The sequence below is a fragment of the Xiphophorus maculatus genome, chromosome 10 (assembly GCF_002775205.1).
Source record: "Xiphophorus maculatus strain JP 163 A chromosome 10, X_maculatus-5.0-male, whole genome shotgun sequence".
Taxonomy (NCBI): Eukaryota; Metazoa; Chordata; class Actinopteri; order Cyprinodontiformes; family Poeciliidae; genus Xiphophorus; species Xiphophorus maculatus.
Window position 1 is genome coordinate 13,966,133 of NC_036452.1, and position 17,067 is coordinate 13,983,199.

At 41.2% G+C, this 17,067-nt stretch overlaps 1 protein-coding gene across 7 annotated transcripts in view; it reads right to left on the reverse strand.

The window, feature by feature from the left end:
- Positions 1–17,067, reverse strand: part of LOC102231735 (protein TANC2) — a 156,606-nt gene that overhangs the window by 10,862 nt on the left and 128,677 nt on the right. For 5 of the 7 annotated variants that reach the window (XM_023340301.1, XM_023340298.1, XM_023340297.1 and 2 more), the window contains 15 exons: positions 11,130–11,168; positions 9,525–9,806; positions 9,255–9,379; positions 7,526–7,757; positions 6,998–7,167; positions 6,590–6,868; positions 4,789–4,956; positions 3,953–4,113; positions 3,605–3,713; positions 3,395–3,517; positions 3,060–3,296; positions 2,772–2,987; positions 2,094–2,187; positions 584–717; positions 30–153 (listed from right to left, as the gene is read on the reverse strand). In XM_023340301.1, the coding sequence (XP_023196069.1) occupies positions 30–153; positions 584–717; positions 2,094–2,187; positions 2,772–2,987; positions 3,060–3,296; positions 3,395–3,517; positions 3,605–3,713; positions 3,953–4,113; positions 4,789–4,956; positions 6,590–6,868; positions 6,998–7,167; positions 7,526–7,757; positions 9,255–9,379; positions 9,525–9,806; positions 11,130–11,168 (2,493 nt within the window). The remainder of the gene's footprint in view (positions 1–29; positions 154–583; positions 718–2,093; positions 2,188–2,771; positions 2,988–3,059; positions 3,297–3,394; positions 3,518–3,604; positions 3,714–3,952; positions 4,114–4,788; positions 4,957–6,589; positions 6,869–6,997; positions 7,168–7,525; positions 7,758–9,254; positions 9,380–9,524; positions 9,807–11,129; positions 11,169–17,067) is intronic. The other 2 variants (XM_023340300.1, XM_023340299.1) reach the window with 1 other exon arrangement.

A 17,067-nucleotide genomic window follows, 5' to 3' on the forward strand; every position in this document is an offset into this window, starting at 1 on the left:
TTCATTAACGTTTTACTGGGTCTACGTACCTTGGGAGAGTAAAAACTCAACCGTTCCCAGATGTCCCTCTGAGGCGGCCATCATTAGAGGCGTGCGACCCTGCTTATCAGCCATGTTGATGTCGGCTCCATGAGTGAGAAGGAGGTCTACAATCTGCAAAAACAAAAATACATCAAATTTACAATCTACACTTTGAACTAAATGACTTATAGTTCATTTATAGTTCACTTTAGCCTTACAAAATAATGTCAAAGTGAACCTTTTGTTGTTGTTTTTTAGCAAGACAAATTTTTCACAGCTGATGGAAAAAAGTCAATTAGAAAATTCTGTTAATTACTTTGCATTGTCCCTACCAAGTAAATGAATACATTTCAAATTTAAATGTTCAGTCTTTGTTTTATATTATATTATTTTCTTAGGGGAAAATATTTTTGTTTTTGCAAGATTGCGTAGAAGGATAACAGCATGGACAGCAATCTGGATCATTGAGAAATCTAACCCAAAATCAAAACTAGGTACTTTGGAAATTTTGATCACAGATAATAGATGGAAGTTTTCAAAGTGAGATAATGCTGTCACCGACCTGCCAATGTCCGTGTCTGACGGCGCTGAAGAGTGGAACAATGCCTCGTCTGTTGGGCTGAGCCACGGCGGCGCCCTGCTCCAATAAGAGGCGGCAAACCTCCAGCTTCCCGCGACCCGAGGCTGCTGTCAGAGCTGATGGCAAACATACACAGACCAACGAGAAACAAGAGAGTAATGTTGGAAATTCATGAATCTTTTTTTTTTTTTGCCTTTGATAAGGCAACATGCTTCACCCTCCACAACCCATCTAAAATTCTTCTTTCCAAAGATTGGTTTTCTGCGTTTGACACACTTCTGGAAAGTTGCCTTATGCGAGGTCTATACACTTGTGAACATTTATTATCTTATCTAGTGAAGATTGGAGTTCAATTGATTCCTTGTGAATTTTCCCCAATGAGTTTTGCTTCTCAATCCTCTCAGTTTTCCTTCCACTTGGTTTTCCGTTATTATGCTTGGATACAGAAAATTGCGCAGCCAGCTTCTTTAGCAAAGACGTCATGAGTCTTCTCACAGAGGGTGTATTTTCGACATCTGCCTAGTCACTGATGTATTTTGGAATGTAAAGTTGTTTTCTTATTGGATTTTAATGCTATAATCACCAAAGGACCTGCTTTCAGGTTGTCACAAGTTGGCTACACAGAATTACCAATATAAATTAGCTTTTGAATTATATTCAAATGAATTGTTTTAAACTTAAAATGCTTCAAAAAACATTAATGCTGCATTAGAAAAACCACAATCTTCCCCGATACATTTGAGATGTCCTGATAATCGAGGAGAGATTTGTCTTATTCAGTGATAATTAGGATTTTTAAGAAGCATAACCTTTTTTCTAACACTGAAAGTGGTTGCTGCCCTGTTTGGATGACCTTGTTATTATCTTATCTAGTCAGCTTATTTATTTTCTACTGCAAAACACCTTTGAGATGAGGTGTGTAGCTGGGTATATTTCCCCGAATCGCTCTTTAAAAACCCGCTCTCAGAGCAGCTGTCGGCCTTCTGATCCTTTACAAATGATAAATATGTGACTGAGTGAGAGCACGTTCCCTCCTCAGCAGACATTCGTGAACAGCCGTTTCCATGCCGCAGCTGGGGGAAGAAAGATTGTAATGAGGTTTTGTAGCTGCAGGTTACAATGATGCATTACATTTCTCAGCACCCTGCCACAGTACAATCAGACTAGTCATTTGAAAGCCCCCTGGAGCGACTGCTTCTCCTCCCTACTCTTCCCCTGCTTGTGAGCGACACCTCTGACTGCATCGTCACCAGCCTCTGACGCAGCAGCACGCAGGCAGACACAACGAGAGAGATCGCTTACATCCGCACTGCAGCGCTCTGCCTCTCAGCGACATTCAGGAAGCACCCTCTCTAAGTAAAACAGTGCATGTCTGGAGAGACCCCAGGATGTTCTCCTGCAGCTGTCCAAGGACTTCACATCAAGACATCTTTTGCGATTGATTTTTGTGCGGGTTTTGTGTGTAATGCGGTTGTATTGAAGGTATTCTCACCTGTCTCTCCCCACAGGGTGTCAAAGTTATTGATCTGAGCACGCTCCACTTCCTCTTCATCTTTCTCTGGCAGGTCCAGCAGGTAAGAAACAATCTGATGGAAGAAAACACAAAAGAAGCCACACATTAACATCCTAGTTCTCTTTAATATCTTCATTTTTTTTGATAAATCACATGATTCTCCTCTTTTATGTGCAGTCTTGATGTCAGTCTAATCTTAACTTCCATGTGTTAGGTGTATGAATATTTGGAATATGGAGTTTCTTTCCATCAGAATCCATTTAAAGTGTACTGCAAAAGTTTCAAAAACGTCAATGTATTTTATTCAGAATTTTATGTTCCACTTCACAACAACCAATTGTGAAGTGGATGCAAAATGACACATGGCTTTCATTCCCCCCCTTTTTTACAAATAAAAGTCTGGAAAGTGTGTGTGCATTTGTCTTCAACGTGATTTTCTTATTTAATTTTCTGGTTTTCTGAGTTTGCTCGATGAACACTCCTGAAGATACAGAATATACTACAGGAAGATGCAAAAAAAAAAGTATGCCAAATATTTCAGGATATCCGTCTCCATGAGGTGGAAGTTGTGAATATCACCACTGCAAGGTAAATTCCATATGACACAGAGAAATGTGAAATGTTATGGTAATATAGACAAATGCAGATGTGCCGTACCTCTGTGTAGCCCATGCTGGCTGCAGCAACCAGTGCCTGCTGGACTGCTTGGCTCTTAGTGAAGGCTGCCTGCTGCTGTGCCTGTGGTGATTGTTGTTGCTGCTGCTGTGAGCCCCCGTTCCAGTCACTCTGGATGAGGAACTTCACCACCTCCATGTGGCCCCTCAAGGCCGCGTGAACCAGGGCGCATTGGCCGTTCTTGTCCAGATGGTCCACCTTTTACACAAAAACACAAATATTAACCAGGGTCCAATGGAAGAGTCGTGCCTCATTGTTCCCCCCACACACCTTTGCTCTCTTGCGACAAAGTGCAGTGACGATGGCCATGTGTCCGCCGGCAGCAGCGTAGGCAAGCGGTGTGAGGCCGTTTTCAGACTGGGCGTCCACGAAGGCACCAAACTCGAGCAGCAGAGCCACCATGTCCATGTAGCCCAAATGGGAGTGAACGCAGAGGATGGGGGCGTTATTCAGCACCTCCGTGCGGTAGTTCACGTTGGCACCGCCCAGCATCAGAAGCCGACTCACCTAAATACACACGAAGAGCAATGCGTTAGAATTCATCTGAGAAGTACTTTCTGTGTGTAATAATTAAACACAGAGTCATCATTTATGGATCACTGTACCTTGATGTTGGGAGTGTAGAGATTTCTGAGTGATGAGAGCGCTGCAGAAAGACCCTCTGTGCTGTAAGATATCCACAAACCTTGCAAGATAGACGATGAGACGCCGACTTTCTTGCTGAGACCCTTGAAGACAGAATGTAAACATTCTTCAGTGCAATGCTTTACCACCGCTGTGCGTGTGGGTGTGTTTGCCTGGTTATAATGTTCCACCTTAAAGATATGTGCTTTAAGGATGTGATGGCCCAGCTCGATGGTCTGCTGTCTGTTCAGCTTGTTCTGCAGGCGAGAGAACCAGAAGGCCAGCAGGGTGTGTCCGCTCCTGCAGAGACAATGAACACACGCCGTCAGTGCTTCCTGTACTTTTTAAAGCTAACAGCACTGCTGGTGAAGTTGAGTTCACCAATATCCACAACTAATTCTTTACTACAGAACAAACAATACTGTAAAATTTAATTTTAGGTAGTTTTTTATTTTTGTACATGTCTTTATTAAGGGTGTCTCTGATCCAGGATTTTACTGTTCCATTATTTACCTGCTCCCTTGCTTATCTGTGCTCACCTTGGGTCGCAGAGGAACTTTGTCTTTTCTCCCTCTTCTCTCCAGATCAGCCACTCCCTGAAGGAAGGGTGAACAAACATCCTGGTGCCATCCCTCCTCTTCACGAGGAAGACTGACAGGTTGTCGACACGCTGCTGAAAGTCTTCCCAGTCCAGTGTGCCCTGCCACCAAATACAATGCACATGTTAAAGCTGGAAGAAGTCGATATTGGTCAGGACTGAAATTAAAGACAAAGCTTCATGCACTTTTTGCCCTATTCCTATAAGCATAAATACATCATGCTGTTCAGCATGGCAGAAGCAGACCGATGATTTGGGTCTGTTTTGCTACCATATGACTGTTGCGTTTTTGTACCAGTGGTATACATAGGCTACGTTCACACTGCAGCCTAAAGTGACCCAAATCAGTTTTTTTTTTTTTGCGACCGGTGTCTGATCTTTTCATGACAGTCTGAACAACATTAATCAGATTTTCACAAATAATACCCAGGCCACCAAGGGTATGTGGTCCTAAATCTGATACATATCTGATTTTTTCAAATGTGAACTGTGTCTGTACTGCCAAGTCGCATTCGCCTGAAATGTACATCACTGATACTTGACAAACGTCACTAATCTACATCCTGATACTCGGAAACAGGAAGAAAAACAACAACTACATTAGACTATAATGAGGATTAAGTTGTTAATGTGCTGGATTAACAACTTTAAAATCACACGATATGCCCCAACATCGTCAAATACTGATCAGGCTGGCTAAGTGTGATGTTACTGTGTATGCAGGTGAATGTAGTCATAAAGTCTCCTTCCCCTAAAGTGCTGTTTCAGGTAAATTACCTGCAGCGAACCAGCATTGATGGCCTGGTATATCTGCTCGTCCGTCAGCGGATGGAGCGACGCCACGGCCACGTTGAGAAGGGGAAGCGCCCGCTCGAACGACGACTGTGTGGGGAAGCGCATGTTGCACTGCAGCAGGTACACCTCTGCCAGGTTTACTGGAACCACCTGAGGAAGGAAGGGAAAAAAAGGAAGGAAGCAGAGAATCTGAATGGTAATGCTGATTTCCTTTGGATCCCTTCTACACAACATGAATAATGCATCGTGTTTGCACGGAGCGCCTTTTGCTGCTCCACACGGACTTCTTCGGAGCGAAGAATGTAAATTTATCACTTGTCACTTCTTTATGGAGTCTGGAAGCACGTCCGAATACATGAAATTAAATGAGTCTGGGGGTGAGAGATAAAATATTTCATTACGAAAGGCACACTGAAACATTTCGAATGCATTATTAATCAAAGGACGTGTTGGGTCCTGGCTGTTCAAAAAAGCTTTAGTTACACTACAATGCAGGTAAATAATAATAATAAATAATAATAATAAACTCTCCCAAGTATTATCTGAGGTAATTAGTAGCTTATTTATTTTGGGTTAGGAAGGTTTTAAAAAATAATTAAATAAACTGCAACACAGTTACATTTACTTTCTATAAATGCTAAATGCAACACCTGGACAACATTTATTAACTCTATATAAAAGCATAACATCCCTCAGTCGAGTTATTCTACCATTTTTATTACAAAGGGAACGCATTTTGATGATGGCAGGTGGCAGGTCATCAGATGGTTGATTATTACCTTCATGATCTGCATATTAAAGCTACAGCTGGTAGAACAGCACCCAGTGCTGGGAGGCAGAATAAACAAGTGGCTAAACTCCCTTTATCTTTTCCACACTTCCACTGGTCAAAATTCAGTTTTTTGGAATCAAATTTCTATATTACTAGGACATTTTTATATCCTCACAACCAGAACTGTGAGAAGGCATTTCCACGCCTCGCAGATTTCTTTGATTTTTTGCTGTTTTTTCCCCTCAGACTTCAAAGTTTGAGATTAAACACATTTTGGCATGATACAGATATAACCAGAATACAGAAAATGCCATTTTCAAAAAGCAAGGATATAATGTACTAAGGGAAAAATTCTCCCTAAACCAGTTTGATTCTATGTGAAAAAGTAATTGCCTCCTAATCCTAATAACTGGCTGAACCACCCAATACTGCCATCTGTGAAAGCTGGAACACTCAGGCTATTACATCACTGTAAAAACATAAAGGTGCACTCTTCATGGTGCAATCGCTCCAAGTCATCTACATAATACAGTTTTTAAGCAAAGCAGCCTACGTAAAGTCATACCACACCATCAAAATCAGATTTAAGTATTGACTTTCACTAGGCCACTAAGCCTTGTACTTTGAATTATGATTCCCGAGTGTGTTTAAGGTCAGAAACTGATGCAAGTCATGCAGGTCCTCACAAAGACCTGTGATGGCTTTGCAGCCCAAAGCCATCACACTACCACACCCATATGATGTTTTGTTTTCTTAAACTGTGAGGTTTAAGATGGATGTAATCAGACTTTCACATTCGAAAGAGTTGCATTTTTGTCTTCTCAGTCCACAAAAAATATTCCTAAAGTCTTTGGGATCATTGTGGGGAAATGTGAGAAGGCGACTGTGATCTTTTTTGGAGTAAAAAGAAGGAAAAGCAGAAGAAATCTGAATGGGGAAACAATACAGTAGTTTACCAGACTGTGTAGACGTCAAATGCTCAAAGTTTAAATGTAAACCTGAACCACCCACCTTATAGCTGGAACTTTTGAGAACAAGGTAGCCCTTCTCAATGAGGTCAAAGGTGAGCTTGAGGTACAGGTAGGACCCCTGGCTCAGGGCCTTCAGGTGGCCGCTGAGCTTGCCAAAGGTGGTGTTGTCCATCTTGCCGTTAAGCGAAATGTTGTTCTGGATTTCGGGGCTGCTGTGGATGCGGTGCAGGATGTAGCCCTGCAGGTCCTGGTCTATGGCGTCGTTCTCCTCCAGGCTGTCCAGGGAGATGCGATGAAACGGCAGCGCGTTGGTGATCTCCTGCAAGCAACATTTGATTTCAGGTCATTTGCATATTCAGGCTAAATGCATCAATGACAAGTCGAATCTGGAATCAGAAATAAATGAGAAGCGGAAGTTCAGTGATGTAAAAGCTCTCAGTTCTTTCACCTGTAGTGTTGTTCTAACCGTCACCACTAGTTTGAGCCAGGGAGGGAACTTGTGAATGGTTTTGGTGAGGAAGGAAACAACGGTGTCTCCGTAGTCCGGCTTGTGGAACTCGGCCTCATTGAGGCCGTCGATGAGGATAATGAGGTCCTCCTCAGAGTTGATTTTTCTTTCTATAAAATAATCAGTGGGGAGAAACTGTTTAGTAAAACAGTTCTATATGAACCTTAGCCACAGATTATAAACCTAATTTAAATTTTTTGAGTTTTCTCCATGTTCCATGTATTGTAAGCTTATTAAAAAGATTCTACAGAAGCCCAAACCAAACCCGACCCGACCACCAACAACAACCGGCGTTCCGGCGAGGTTCAGGCTACAGACCTAAACTTTAAAAGTTTACTTTACTAGAAAATACCAATGTTCAAACACAAATGCTTCAAAATTCACAACAACAAATGCTGCAAGAGTTATTGCTGTGTTATTTTAATGCTTTCATTATTTGGGTAGAATGTTCAGCAACGAGGGTCTCACCTTTGTAAAGTGCATCCAGGGGTTCCAGGACCCCCCTTCTGAAGGACGCCAAGGGATCCTGGACGCAGGAGCGCAGACTCAGGACGCTCTGCAAGTGTGGTTCCCTCAGAAGCTGCTCCCTGTAGGCGACCAGGTGCGGTGAGCGGCACAATAAGGCTGCGACGTTGTGCACAAACTCCGGCACCAGGCAGGTGTAGGCGTTATCTGCCTGGCAGTAGTGATAGGCCACCACCTGGGGGCGATAGAGTACAGAGCAAAAACTGCCGGTCACTTAATGAAGAATCCTGCATTCATCACAAGCTCTCCGGACCTTTACTAGCCTTTACGTGTTACAAAACTTATTAAAGATCAGTGCTGAGGAGAACATCACCTTGAAAAATAACCGCTTTTAAAGCTGTGTGAGTGCAGAGTCCGCTTTTTTTCACCGTCATTTGGGATGGAGTCAACTTCATGGTGGATGATCGCAGCATAATGAAACATAATACTTGTTGTTTCACTGTAAGGCTTTAGCTATTAATAATTCATAGCTGCAGGCTGATTCCTAGTCAGCTCACGCATGTGCGAGCTGACTGTGGCACGACGGAGTCAAGTGTTAAACTGTCACATTTCACAGCTACGAACTGGAAACATGATCAGATGAAAGGGGGAACGGACTCAGAAAAACCTTCCAAAGGGTTTGCAGTGATGGAAAATAGTGCTGGATTTTCCGAGAGGTTTTCAGATAAAACTATGGCAGCAGGTGTGACATAGAGGTTGAATATTCAGAGGTGATGGCAGCATCCGAGGGTAGAGAGATGGGGGAAGAGAGACTCATCAAATAAAATGCTATTTTTTTTAGTCACAATGGAATACAGGGTTTTAAAACAAAAGGGGTGAAAAAGGGAACGAGTTCAATTATTAATGCCAAGAGTTAACAAGATCTAATAGCTTGGCTAGAAATGGCTTTCTTCAGATATAAATATTTTATATGGTTCCCTGGCAAAGTTGTTTTTTCTTTTTTAAACACATCTGCATAATGCAGGAGGCTGAGACTGAGGATGCAGATGGTCGAGCAGCAGGGAAAGGAGGGATCGAGGTGCACAAGCAGACTGGAAGAACCACAGGGAAAGTGGGCAGGTGTTCGCACTTTATGTGGTTGCGCATTCAAGACTCAAAATATGTTCAAGACAGTAAAGAAGAAATTTTAAAGCAGATTCTAAACTTTTTAGATGATTGTCCCCTTTTCATCTTAAAAAAAGTTACCAGCTACAACAACATTAACACACTTTCTGTTTCAAATTTCAAGACAGATTTTCACACATCTCAGGTAATTTTTTAGACACCAACAGCTTTGTACAAACATTTAAATGCGTTGATTTAATTGGTTTAACTATTTTTGTTTTAAGAGTTTGGGCTATGATAACAATGTCCCCAATAAATTAACAGAGGGCACAGACAAAGCCTGTTCAAATGTATAGGTATAAGTAACTAAAACCTCAAATGTCAAGCAAAGAAGTTTATTTTTCTTAAAAAAAAAGACAAGTTGTTTTTATTATCTTGAGATAATAGGATCTTGATAATGATTACCTTGCTTAAAACGAGATAATAGTTTTGTTGACAGTTGATTTCAATGGGATGAAGAAGTTATTCAAAATGCTGACCTAATTTTGTCACAATAAGCTTCAATATTAGACAAAGTCTTAATCTTTGAATGGAGAGGTTTGTTTGAATAGCTGTGTGTTTTCCATACTTGTGACGCCAGCCTCCTCATGGACTCTTCCTGACGTCGCCTCATCTCAGGGGTTCCAGGACAGCTGCCTCCTCCTAGGGTGCCGTGCGTGGGTTGGGGCTGCGTGAGAGGGAGCCCCTCTCCATCTGGACACAAGACAACAAGAACAAGCTAAGGGCCAGCTCGAAAAAAACCATTAATCGTAACTTTGAACGGCTATTTTTCAATCAAATGTTAAAGTTGTGCTAAAAGGTAGAATTTAAACAGAGTTGAAAGTAGATTGAAGCTCACGTTTGGGTGAGGCCTGCGGGCTGTCCGAGGCGATCTGCCTCATGCGGGTACCGTGGCAGCTCAGCGCCACCAGCCGGGAGATGATCGCCGTCTTGCCGAAGCCGATGTTGCCCACGATCACGACGCCGTGGTTGCTACCGCCGTTGGGGTTGTTGAGGTGGGCGTCGATCTCTTGGAAGAGCCACTCGCGTCCCGTGAAGACAGAGTCCATGGTGATGCTGGGTACTTCGAACAGCAGAGGTTTGAGAGCGATGTCCTGAGGCCGATAAGGTGCAAAACGCACTGCGGGTTGCAGGGAAATGGAGGACGTTTAGAGGACCCAGAGCTACTTTACTTAATTTTTAAAAGTTCTTTTTAAAATCAAATTTCAAGATTTTTTAGCTCCCTTTAGCTGGACGTCAAAATGTACATTATATAACTGTCCGATTTTATGGATGGATGGACGTAAAAATGTTAATGGATGATGTTATGGACGGACAGACAGGTGGATAAATGAATGAATGCATGGATAAACAAACCGTTTAGATGGACTTTGAGACAAATTGATGGACAGACGGATCCATGGCTGGATCCAGGGCGTGGCAAATGTATGGATGGACAGACGGACAGATGTGGGTATGAATAGACAGAAAAGTGCATCATATGGATGCATACCTACTATATCTCCTACATGTTTGCTAATAAGTTTATGTGGACAGCTTGCAGCCTTCTGTTTGGTATCACTACACCAGGCAGCAGAAAACGTAGTTAATTAGACCAGATATGACTTCAATGCTTAGAAATTTAGCAGTGGTAATTACAAATAAAAAAAATGCAACAGTAGTCCAGAAAGGGTTGTTTAAACATAAAACACTAAGAAAGTATTCATAAGTACAAATAAAAGGAATTGGTGGGATGGCGATAACCTAAGGAGTAACATCATTATATAAATCACAAGAGGGAGAAAATGTAACTACAAAGATCAAAGAAGGTGATTATTACTCTTCTAAATCCAGTGACTGCTTTCATCAGTCGCTGCTGACTGCTGCTTTTTCTCACTAGGGGGAGTCGATAAGCCAAAGTCACCCAAAGGTTGGACATGTTCTCTGCAGAACATATGGACCATTAAAGACTAATGAGGGTAAAATGAATCTGGTACACAGTTCTAAAGCTGTGTGATAAAAACCTCTGTAAACTTCAACCCGCTGCCTCTGGGCATCATCTCCTGAGCCTCGTCTTTTAAACTCTTAAAGCATCCCCTGCTTTTAATAGTTATGGCGTTCATTTATATATGATATTTTTAGCAGTTCTGCTTGAGACTGAATGAGATTTTTGTTTGTATTTGTCAAACAGGGACATTTTTATCGTCTTACAAATAAATACTTTAAATGTTTTTACTGAGCCTTTATGTAATAATCCTACACAAAGTAAATGCTTAATTAGTCGACTGTGAAAAATATACATTGTTTAGTCTGTAAATTCATATAAGTTTATGGTTGCAATTTGATAAAATGTAAAATTTAACGGTTATGAACACTTTCTAAGGCACTGTAACTAGTAGCCAGTGAGGAGATTTGGGAAAAGACTGACAACCTGATGTGACAAATGAAATTTAAAGTAACTTACGTGACTGAGATTGCCAGGCATGGGTGTTATTTGCAGAAGCTGAGACGGACAGCAAGCAGAGGACAGAAAGTAAGGAGAGAAAGAAGAAGAAAAAAAAGCAAGTGAGGACAGAAATGAAAACTGCAGCAGTGTCAGAGGACAGAGCAAGGGGCAGCTCAGTTGAACAAGAAGTGAGCACACGAAAAAAGTAGCACTAGCATCAGCATGTTATGATGTTAGAAACAACCAAACTAAGGTCATTTAGCTACTAGTCTTTGAATCAACACTGAGCACATTTTTAAGCATGTCTGCAGGGCATGTTGGGGAATATAACTAGTTCAATTGTTGTTAACAAGATCAATAAATTCCCATAAAAGTAACAGAGAGAACTTCTGGTAGCAAGTCGACTCGGAATGGCAGACTCCGGCCTTGAATCCACTGCTTTATTTCATGTAGGTTGTTAGCAACATTTTAATATGAAGCCATCAACATCTGCCATGTGTCAAATCTCAAATTTCAAGCCACAGCGATAAGTCATCTCTGACAACGTGCCAAATCCTATTTTCAGTTGAGTCTTTCTTTTGCTTCCTTCAGTTAGGCGAGTTGTGATCAGATCCTTGCAGAGAGAGGTAGCTGCTGCTCAGATGACAGCCTGCGAGGTAGTTCATTTCACACTCTGCGGACTACCAGCAATAAGCATACAGAGAAGCAGAGGTGCAGAAAATATGTACTCTGCAAGACAGCAAGCACGATATGGACAAAGAGTGCATTTTGCGAGTTGGCATGGATTTTTATACTGTACCATAAGTTCAGAGGCTAATATCAGAGGGTTTCAGAAATGTATTAGAGAAAATGTGGGAAAAATGCTGGACGCTTTCAAATGAAATGTTCAGTATTTGGCGTAAACATACTTTTGCTTTTAAAACAGACAAACGTGAATGCAGTTTTTAAAGGACGTTGGTTTTAAGGTTGGAGAATCACATAAGTCTGTGGATGCAAACTGCTTCGAATCCTCATGCCTTTTTATGTAAACCGACAGACTTGACGATGCTGAGATCAAGGCACTGTGAGGAACGTCTTCTTTTTTGTTGCTGCAGTTTTTGCACAAAAACATATTTTTTCTCAAACATTTGAACCCCACCTCACACCTGCTTATGCAAAACAAATAAGTGAAAATTCAGCTTCCTGAAGAGACGCCTCGTTTTGCCACTATGTGACACCTTTTCGTCTAAGAGTAACACAGAATTTGTTGTCCTGCAGCAAACAGCTCCCCAAAGAGCTTTTTTAGCCATGTTTTTTTTTTCCCAAGACGGCTACCATAAGGGTGAAAAGAAATGTGATGATCACGGAGAGCATATTTCAACCAATAAAATCAGCAAAAAAAGAGAGAAAAAGATCAATCCGACATATCTAGAATTGCATGAAAAGCTGTTTATAAGGAGTGCATGGGCAGCACTAAGCTGTGTGCCAGCTGCAGCTCAGTGTAATAAAAGACGCTTCATCCATATTCCCAGGTCAGATTATTTTTTTAGTGCTAACTCAAAAACCCATGTAGTCAGAGGGAAAGAGGCAGAAAACCAACTCAACACTGATGTAATATTCTCCCAGAAAGAATGATGACCTGATGTAACACTGGTGATAAAAAGTGTAAAGACTGCCCAAAGCTGCCAGCATCAGCGGTCACAGAAAGAAGGAGCTAAACACCCAGAGCTGTTCTGTTTTAAATGTTGCTAATCCAATTATCCTGGGGGTGAATGAAAGTCTAACGTGGCTGCAAATCTCCTCCCGTACTTGTGGAATTAGCAAACCCAACGTTGCGCTATCTGGCACCATCCCCCTAAAATGATTACCCCGCCTCATACGATTTGAGCCACGCAGCCTCCGCTGCGCCACTGTGCCAGGCATTCCAGGAAAACATGGCAGCCATGTTGTGAACGGGGGCTGAGGGAGTAGTTTCAAGGCTGCTGAAAGCAAATGTATTTGTGAGGGATGGATGGATGGCGGTTGCTCATAATCCTGCCCATAACACTCTCCCTCAGGCGACGCAGAGGAAGGTATCACTCCATTTCCCCCCTTATCCTCCTCCTCCTCCACCGGCAACCTCTCCACAGCCAGACGGAGTGAGAGTCCCAGACTTTTTTAATTATTCACCAGGTGAGGATGACTCACGGTGGCAGGGCAGCCTTGAGAGTGAGGAAGAGGAGAAACTGAAGAGAAGAATCAGTGGAATAGATATTCTGATATTCTGCTTGTAGCAAAAGGGTTTTGGGAGGGTGATGATTGGGATCATATGGTCATAGAAAAACCTAATTATACTTTCTGGGGTCATCTCCACACCTAACACTCGCCCCATATCCATTGTTGTGCTGCAACTCATTCTATAGTGGCGAGCCAGCCGGGTCTTGTTTTATCAAACCATCCCGAAACCATGACACTTCCACCTCTATGTTTCACTGTTGAGGTTCTTTTCCTTCATGCCAAACATGTCATCTGTTAAAGTGTCTAAATAATTCAATTTTACAATCATCTGTCAAAGGAACATTATCCAACATTGTTCCCTTGACAATTATTTGCCCAACATGTTTATCACAGAGAGCAAAGGTTTCCTGCTTGCATGCCATCTATAAAAGTTAATCTTTTACACTCACTTTCTAATTGTGTAGCGTCCTACCTACTTGTATAGAGGTAGGTATTAACTTCCATGTTAGCAGTAGTAAGAGTCCTCTGAAGATACTTTTCAAGTGGGTTTCAGAAACTTCTTTTTGCATCTTGCAGTCTGCGTTCCAGTGTGAACCTGCTTGGTCAACTAAATCTGGGCATGTTGGCAGTTATTTTGTGAAACAAAAAAGCAAAAAAAAAAAAAAAAAGAAAAAGTAAAACTTCCAACAATTTGTGTTTTTATCACCTTCAGTACTGCTCAGCTCTTTATCATTTGTGGCCTAAAGTAATATTTAAAATCTAAATGCTCCCATTTTCAGAATATATTTTAATCTATAGATTAAAACTTACTTTTGGAAAAGCTTACTTTTAGCAGCCAAGCCACTCCCAGTTTGTTATTTCAGTTTAAAATAATAATCTTAGTACATAAGTACTTTTCTGAGTACAGTATATTAATGCAAGGCTAGGCTTTAAAAAACAAACATGTTAGTCATATTTTATTAAATGTGTAATGTAGCAAGTACATGATTTGAATGTAAACCAGGGATGAATATTTATTTACTGATCAATTTTAAAAGGCAGTGTTAATTTTCTGCCACAGTATTTGCATATGGGCTAGAAAGTTTTACCTTGCAGAACCATTTACAACTTAGCTAACTTCTCTATACTGCTTGTTGCAAATGTGGATAGCTTGATGTGTTGCTTTATAGCTTAACTTAGCTTTAAAACCATCTCCCTGTTCATCTGCCACATAAAATATCCAAGAAATGCAATCAAGTCAGTGGTTGTAATGTGACAGGATGTGGGAAAGCTAAAGAAGTATTAATATGTTTCATGGTATCACACAGAAGTGATGCTTGTTTGCAGGAGAGGTTTGTTAACTGTAAGGAAGTCAGCGCATCTTTCAAGCCTTATTTCTTAAATGTATCATCCATAACAGCACTCAGACGAGTTTCTCAGAGTTATAATTTACTCATCACTCTTGTCATGGAGTAACAAAACCATCTGGAAGTGTAATTATTTTCATACATAAAAGCCCTCAGTCAAAGTCGGATTTCCATCCATAAGCAAGAGGCAGAGAGACAGCAATGGACAGAAGGAGAGAGCAACAAAAACAAACACAAAAAAAGAGTGAAAGTGAAGATAAATGAAGGAGAAAATGTGTGTGCAGTGTACAGTTATGTGAGGGAGTTTGCAGTGAATAGATAAGGTGGGCGATAAATCTTAGAGGTGGGCAGGCAGGAGCACAAGACAGTCCATTACAGTCTGACTCACTCTGCTCAAAACAGCAGCACTGCTTGGCCTACACCCCCCCCCCCCCCCCCTCCACAGGGGCTGGCTTCAAAGGAAGATCGGACAAAATCAACCACAGAGACAGAGCTGCATCTGCTAGCCGGCTACCACCTGACCAGTGGATAACCTCCTCCCTGCTAGTTCATGTACGAGTCTGCACAAATCAAATCGTTGGATACGATCTACAGAGCAATTATTTTATTTTAAGCTCTTCCAGAAAGAGTTTTGATTTGGATCTGCCAGCCGACAAAAGTCCGGAGAAGATCACAACATGATTCACTCTTTGGTAGCTTGACCAGCTTATGACAAATTTCACACCAATCTGGACATTAGTTATCAGTGTGGCACAAGACTGCTGTATAGAAGAAGTAGCTTCCTGCTCAGCTTCTACATATAATAGCTTCATTTATTAACTTTCATATTTCCATATTTGTACAGTTTTGCCAAAGATTTCTTACTCCTTTTTTCACCTTTTTGTCATACACTCACAATGTACAATGAATTGTATTGGGATTTTATGATAAGCCAAAACAAATGTGCATTTTTTTTGTTTTTACAAATAAGTGAGACAAGTATTTGTCTGATAGGCTAAACCTAAAGAAATGAAGTGCAGGAAACAGTTTTTATAGGTCATGTAATAAATCCACCAGGCTAAATTATTTTGGGGGGGAAGTGCGGAAAATCCATCAGTAATCCAGTGTAACGCAAAACAACATGTAAGTTGGTAAAATAACACCCTAAACACAACATCCTTATAGCAAAACATGGTGGTGGCAATATTAACTTACACATCAAAGATGGAAAGATGAATGGAGCTAAATTCAGGGCAATCCTGGTAGAAAAACCTACAAATGCAGGCCACAATTTTTAACTTAAAAAAAAAAAATGTTCTCACTACTTTGTGTTGGTCTATCACATAAAATCTCCCCAAAATACATTGACGTTTGTGGTTGTAAAGGGACAAAAAGGAAACATTAAGGATGTGAGTACTATATAAGCTAAGTTCAGACTGCTAAAAAAAAATAAATAGTCAAGCTAACAGCATCTCTCAGTTTTTATCAGATAAAGTAAAAAGAAGCTGGTGAGATTTCAAACAGTGACAGATTGATCTTGTTGGCTTTACAATCTACCAGCTTTTTTCCCCTCTTCTTTAAAAGGCAGACTCATTGACAGATGCTGCTGTTTTTATTGATTAGAAGCAAATTAGTTTTTATAATTATGAAAGGCTTTAATTGCGGTACCTTTTCAGGCAAGTAAATTGCAGCTTTGATGCTCTGGTGACATAAATTAATATCTTTTTTCTTGGCCAAAACCCTTACTTTACCTCTGCTGCTACTTTTAGATGCTTATTGATCAATATGAGAGAGACAGCGGCAACACCGTATCCTGCTGCTTTCACCTTAAGTTTGTGTCATTCAGCTGACAAACAAATCCATTGTTACATACAATAGGCTCACCATGAACCATTTTCTTGCATTTTTTATCGCATCATAAATTGGAAACTAACTGAAGTTCTCAACATGTGCTTCAGGGGCTTTCCTTCAGCCCTGCAAACCAAAACTAAACCCCAGAACCCCCTCTAGTGGCTACATTGCTTAACAACCATGGCTGTGATGCTTGGTAATGTGGAGAACAGGGGGACCTATTTAGATGAGTGGAAGGAGGATAAACAAACCTTTGCAGAACTACAAATAAATAAGACCTTCAGATATCATGGGATATCAGGCCAAGATGACAGCTACTTTTCTGTTCAATCAATTGTCTCTAAAATGAGAGTGTGTAACTTCAAGCTCTAAGCATGACCTTGAGTAAAAACCTTTTGTCATCCCATTCTTCTTGGGGGGCAAAACATGGATTTTCGATTCACTCTCATGCCCCGTCTAGCTGTGCCTCTTCCTCTGTCTCTACCAAGAAGCCACAGGAGCAGCGCACTCAGGGAGGCTCTGACACTGATCTAAAGAGGCAGAAAGCATGCTGGGATGCAGTCGTTTGGCTTGTAAACACACTC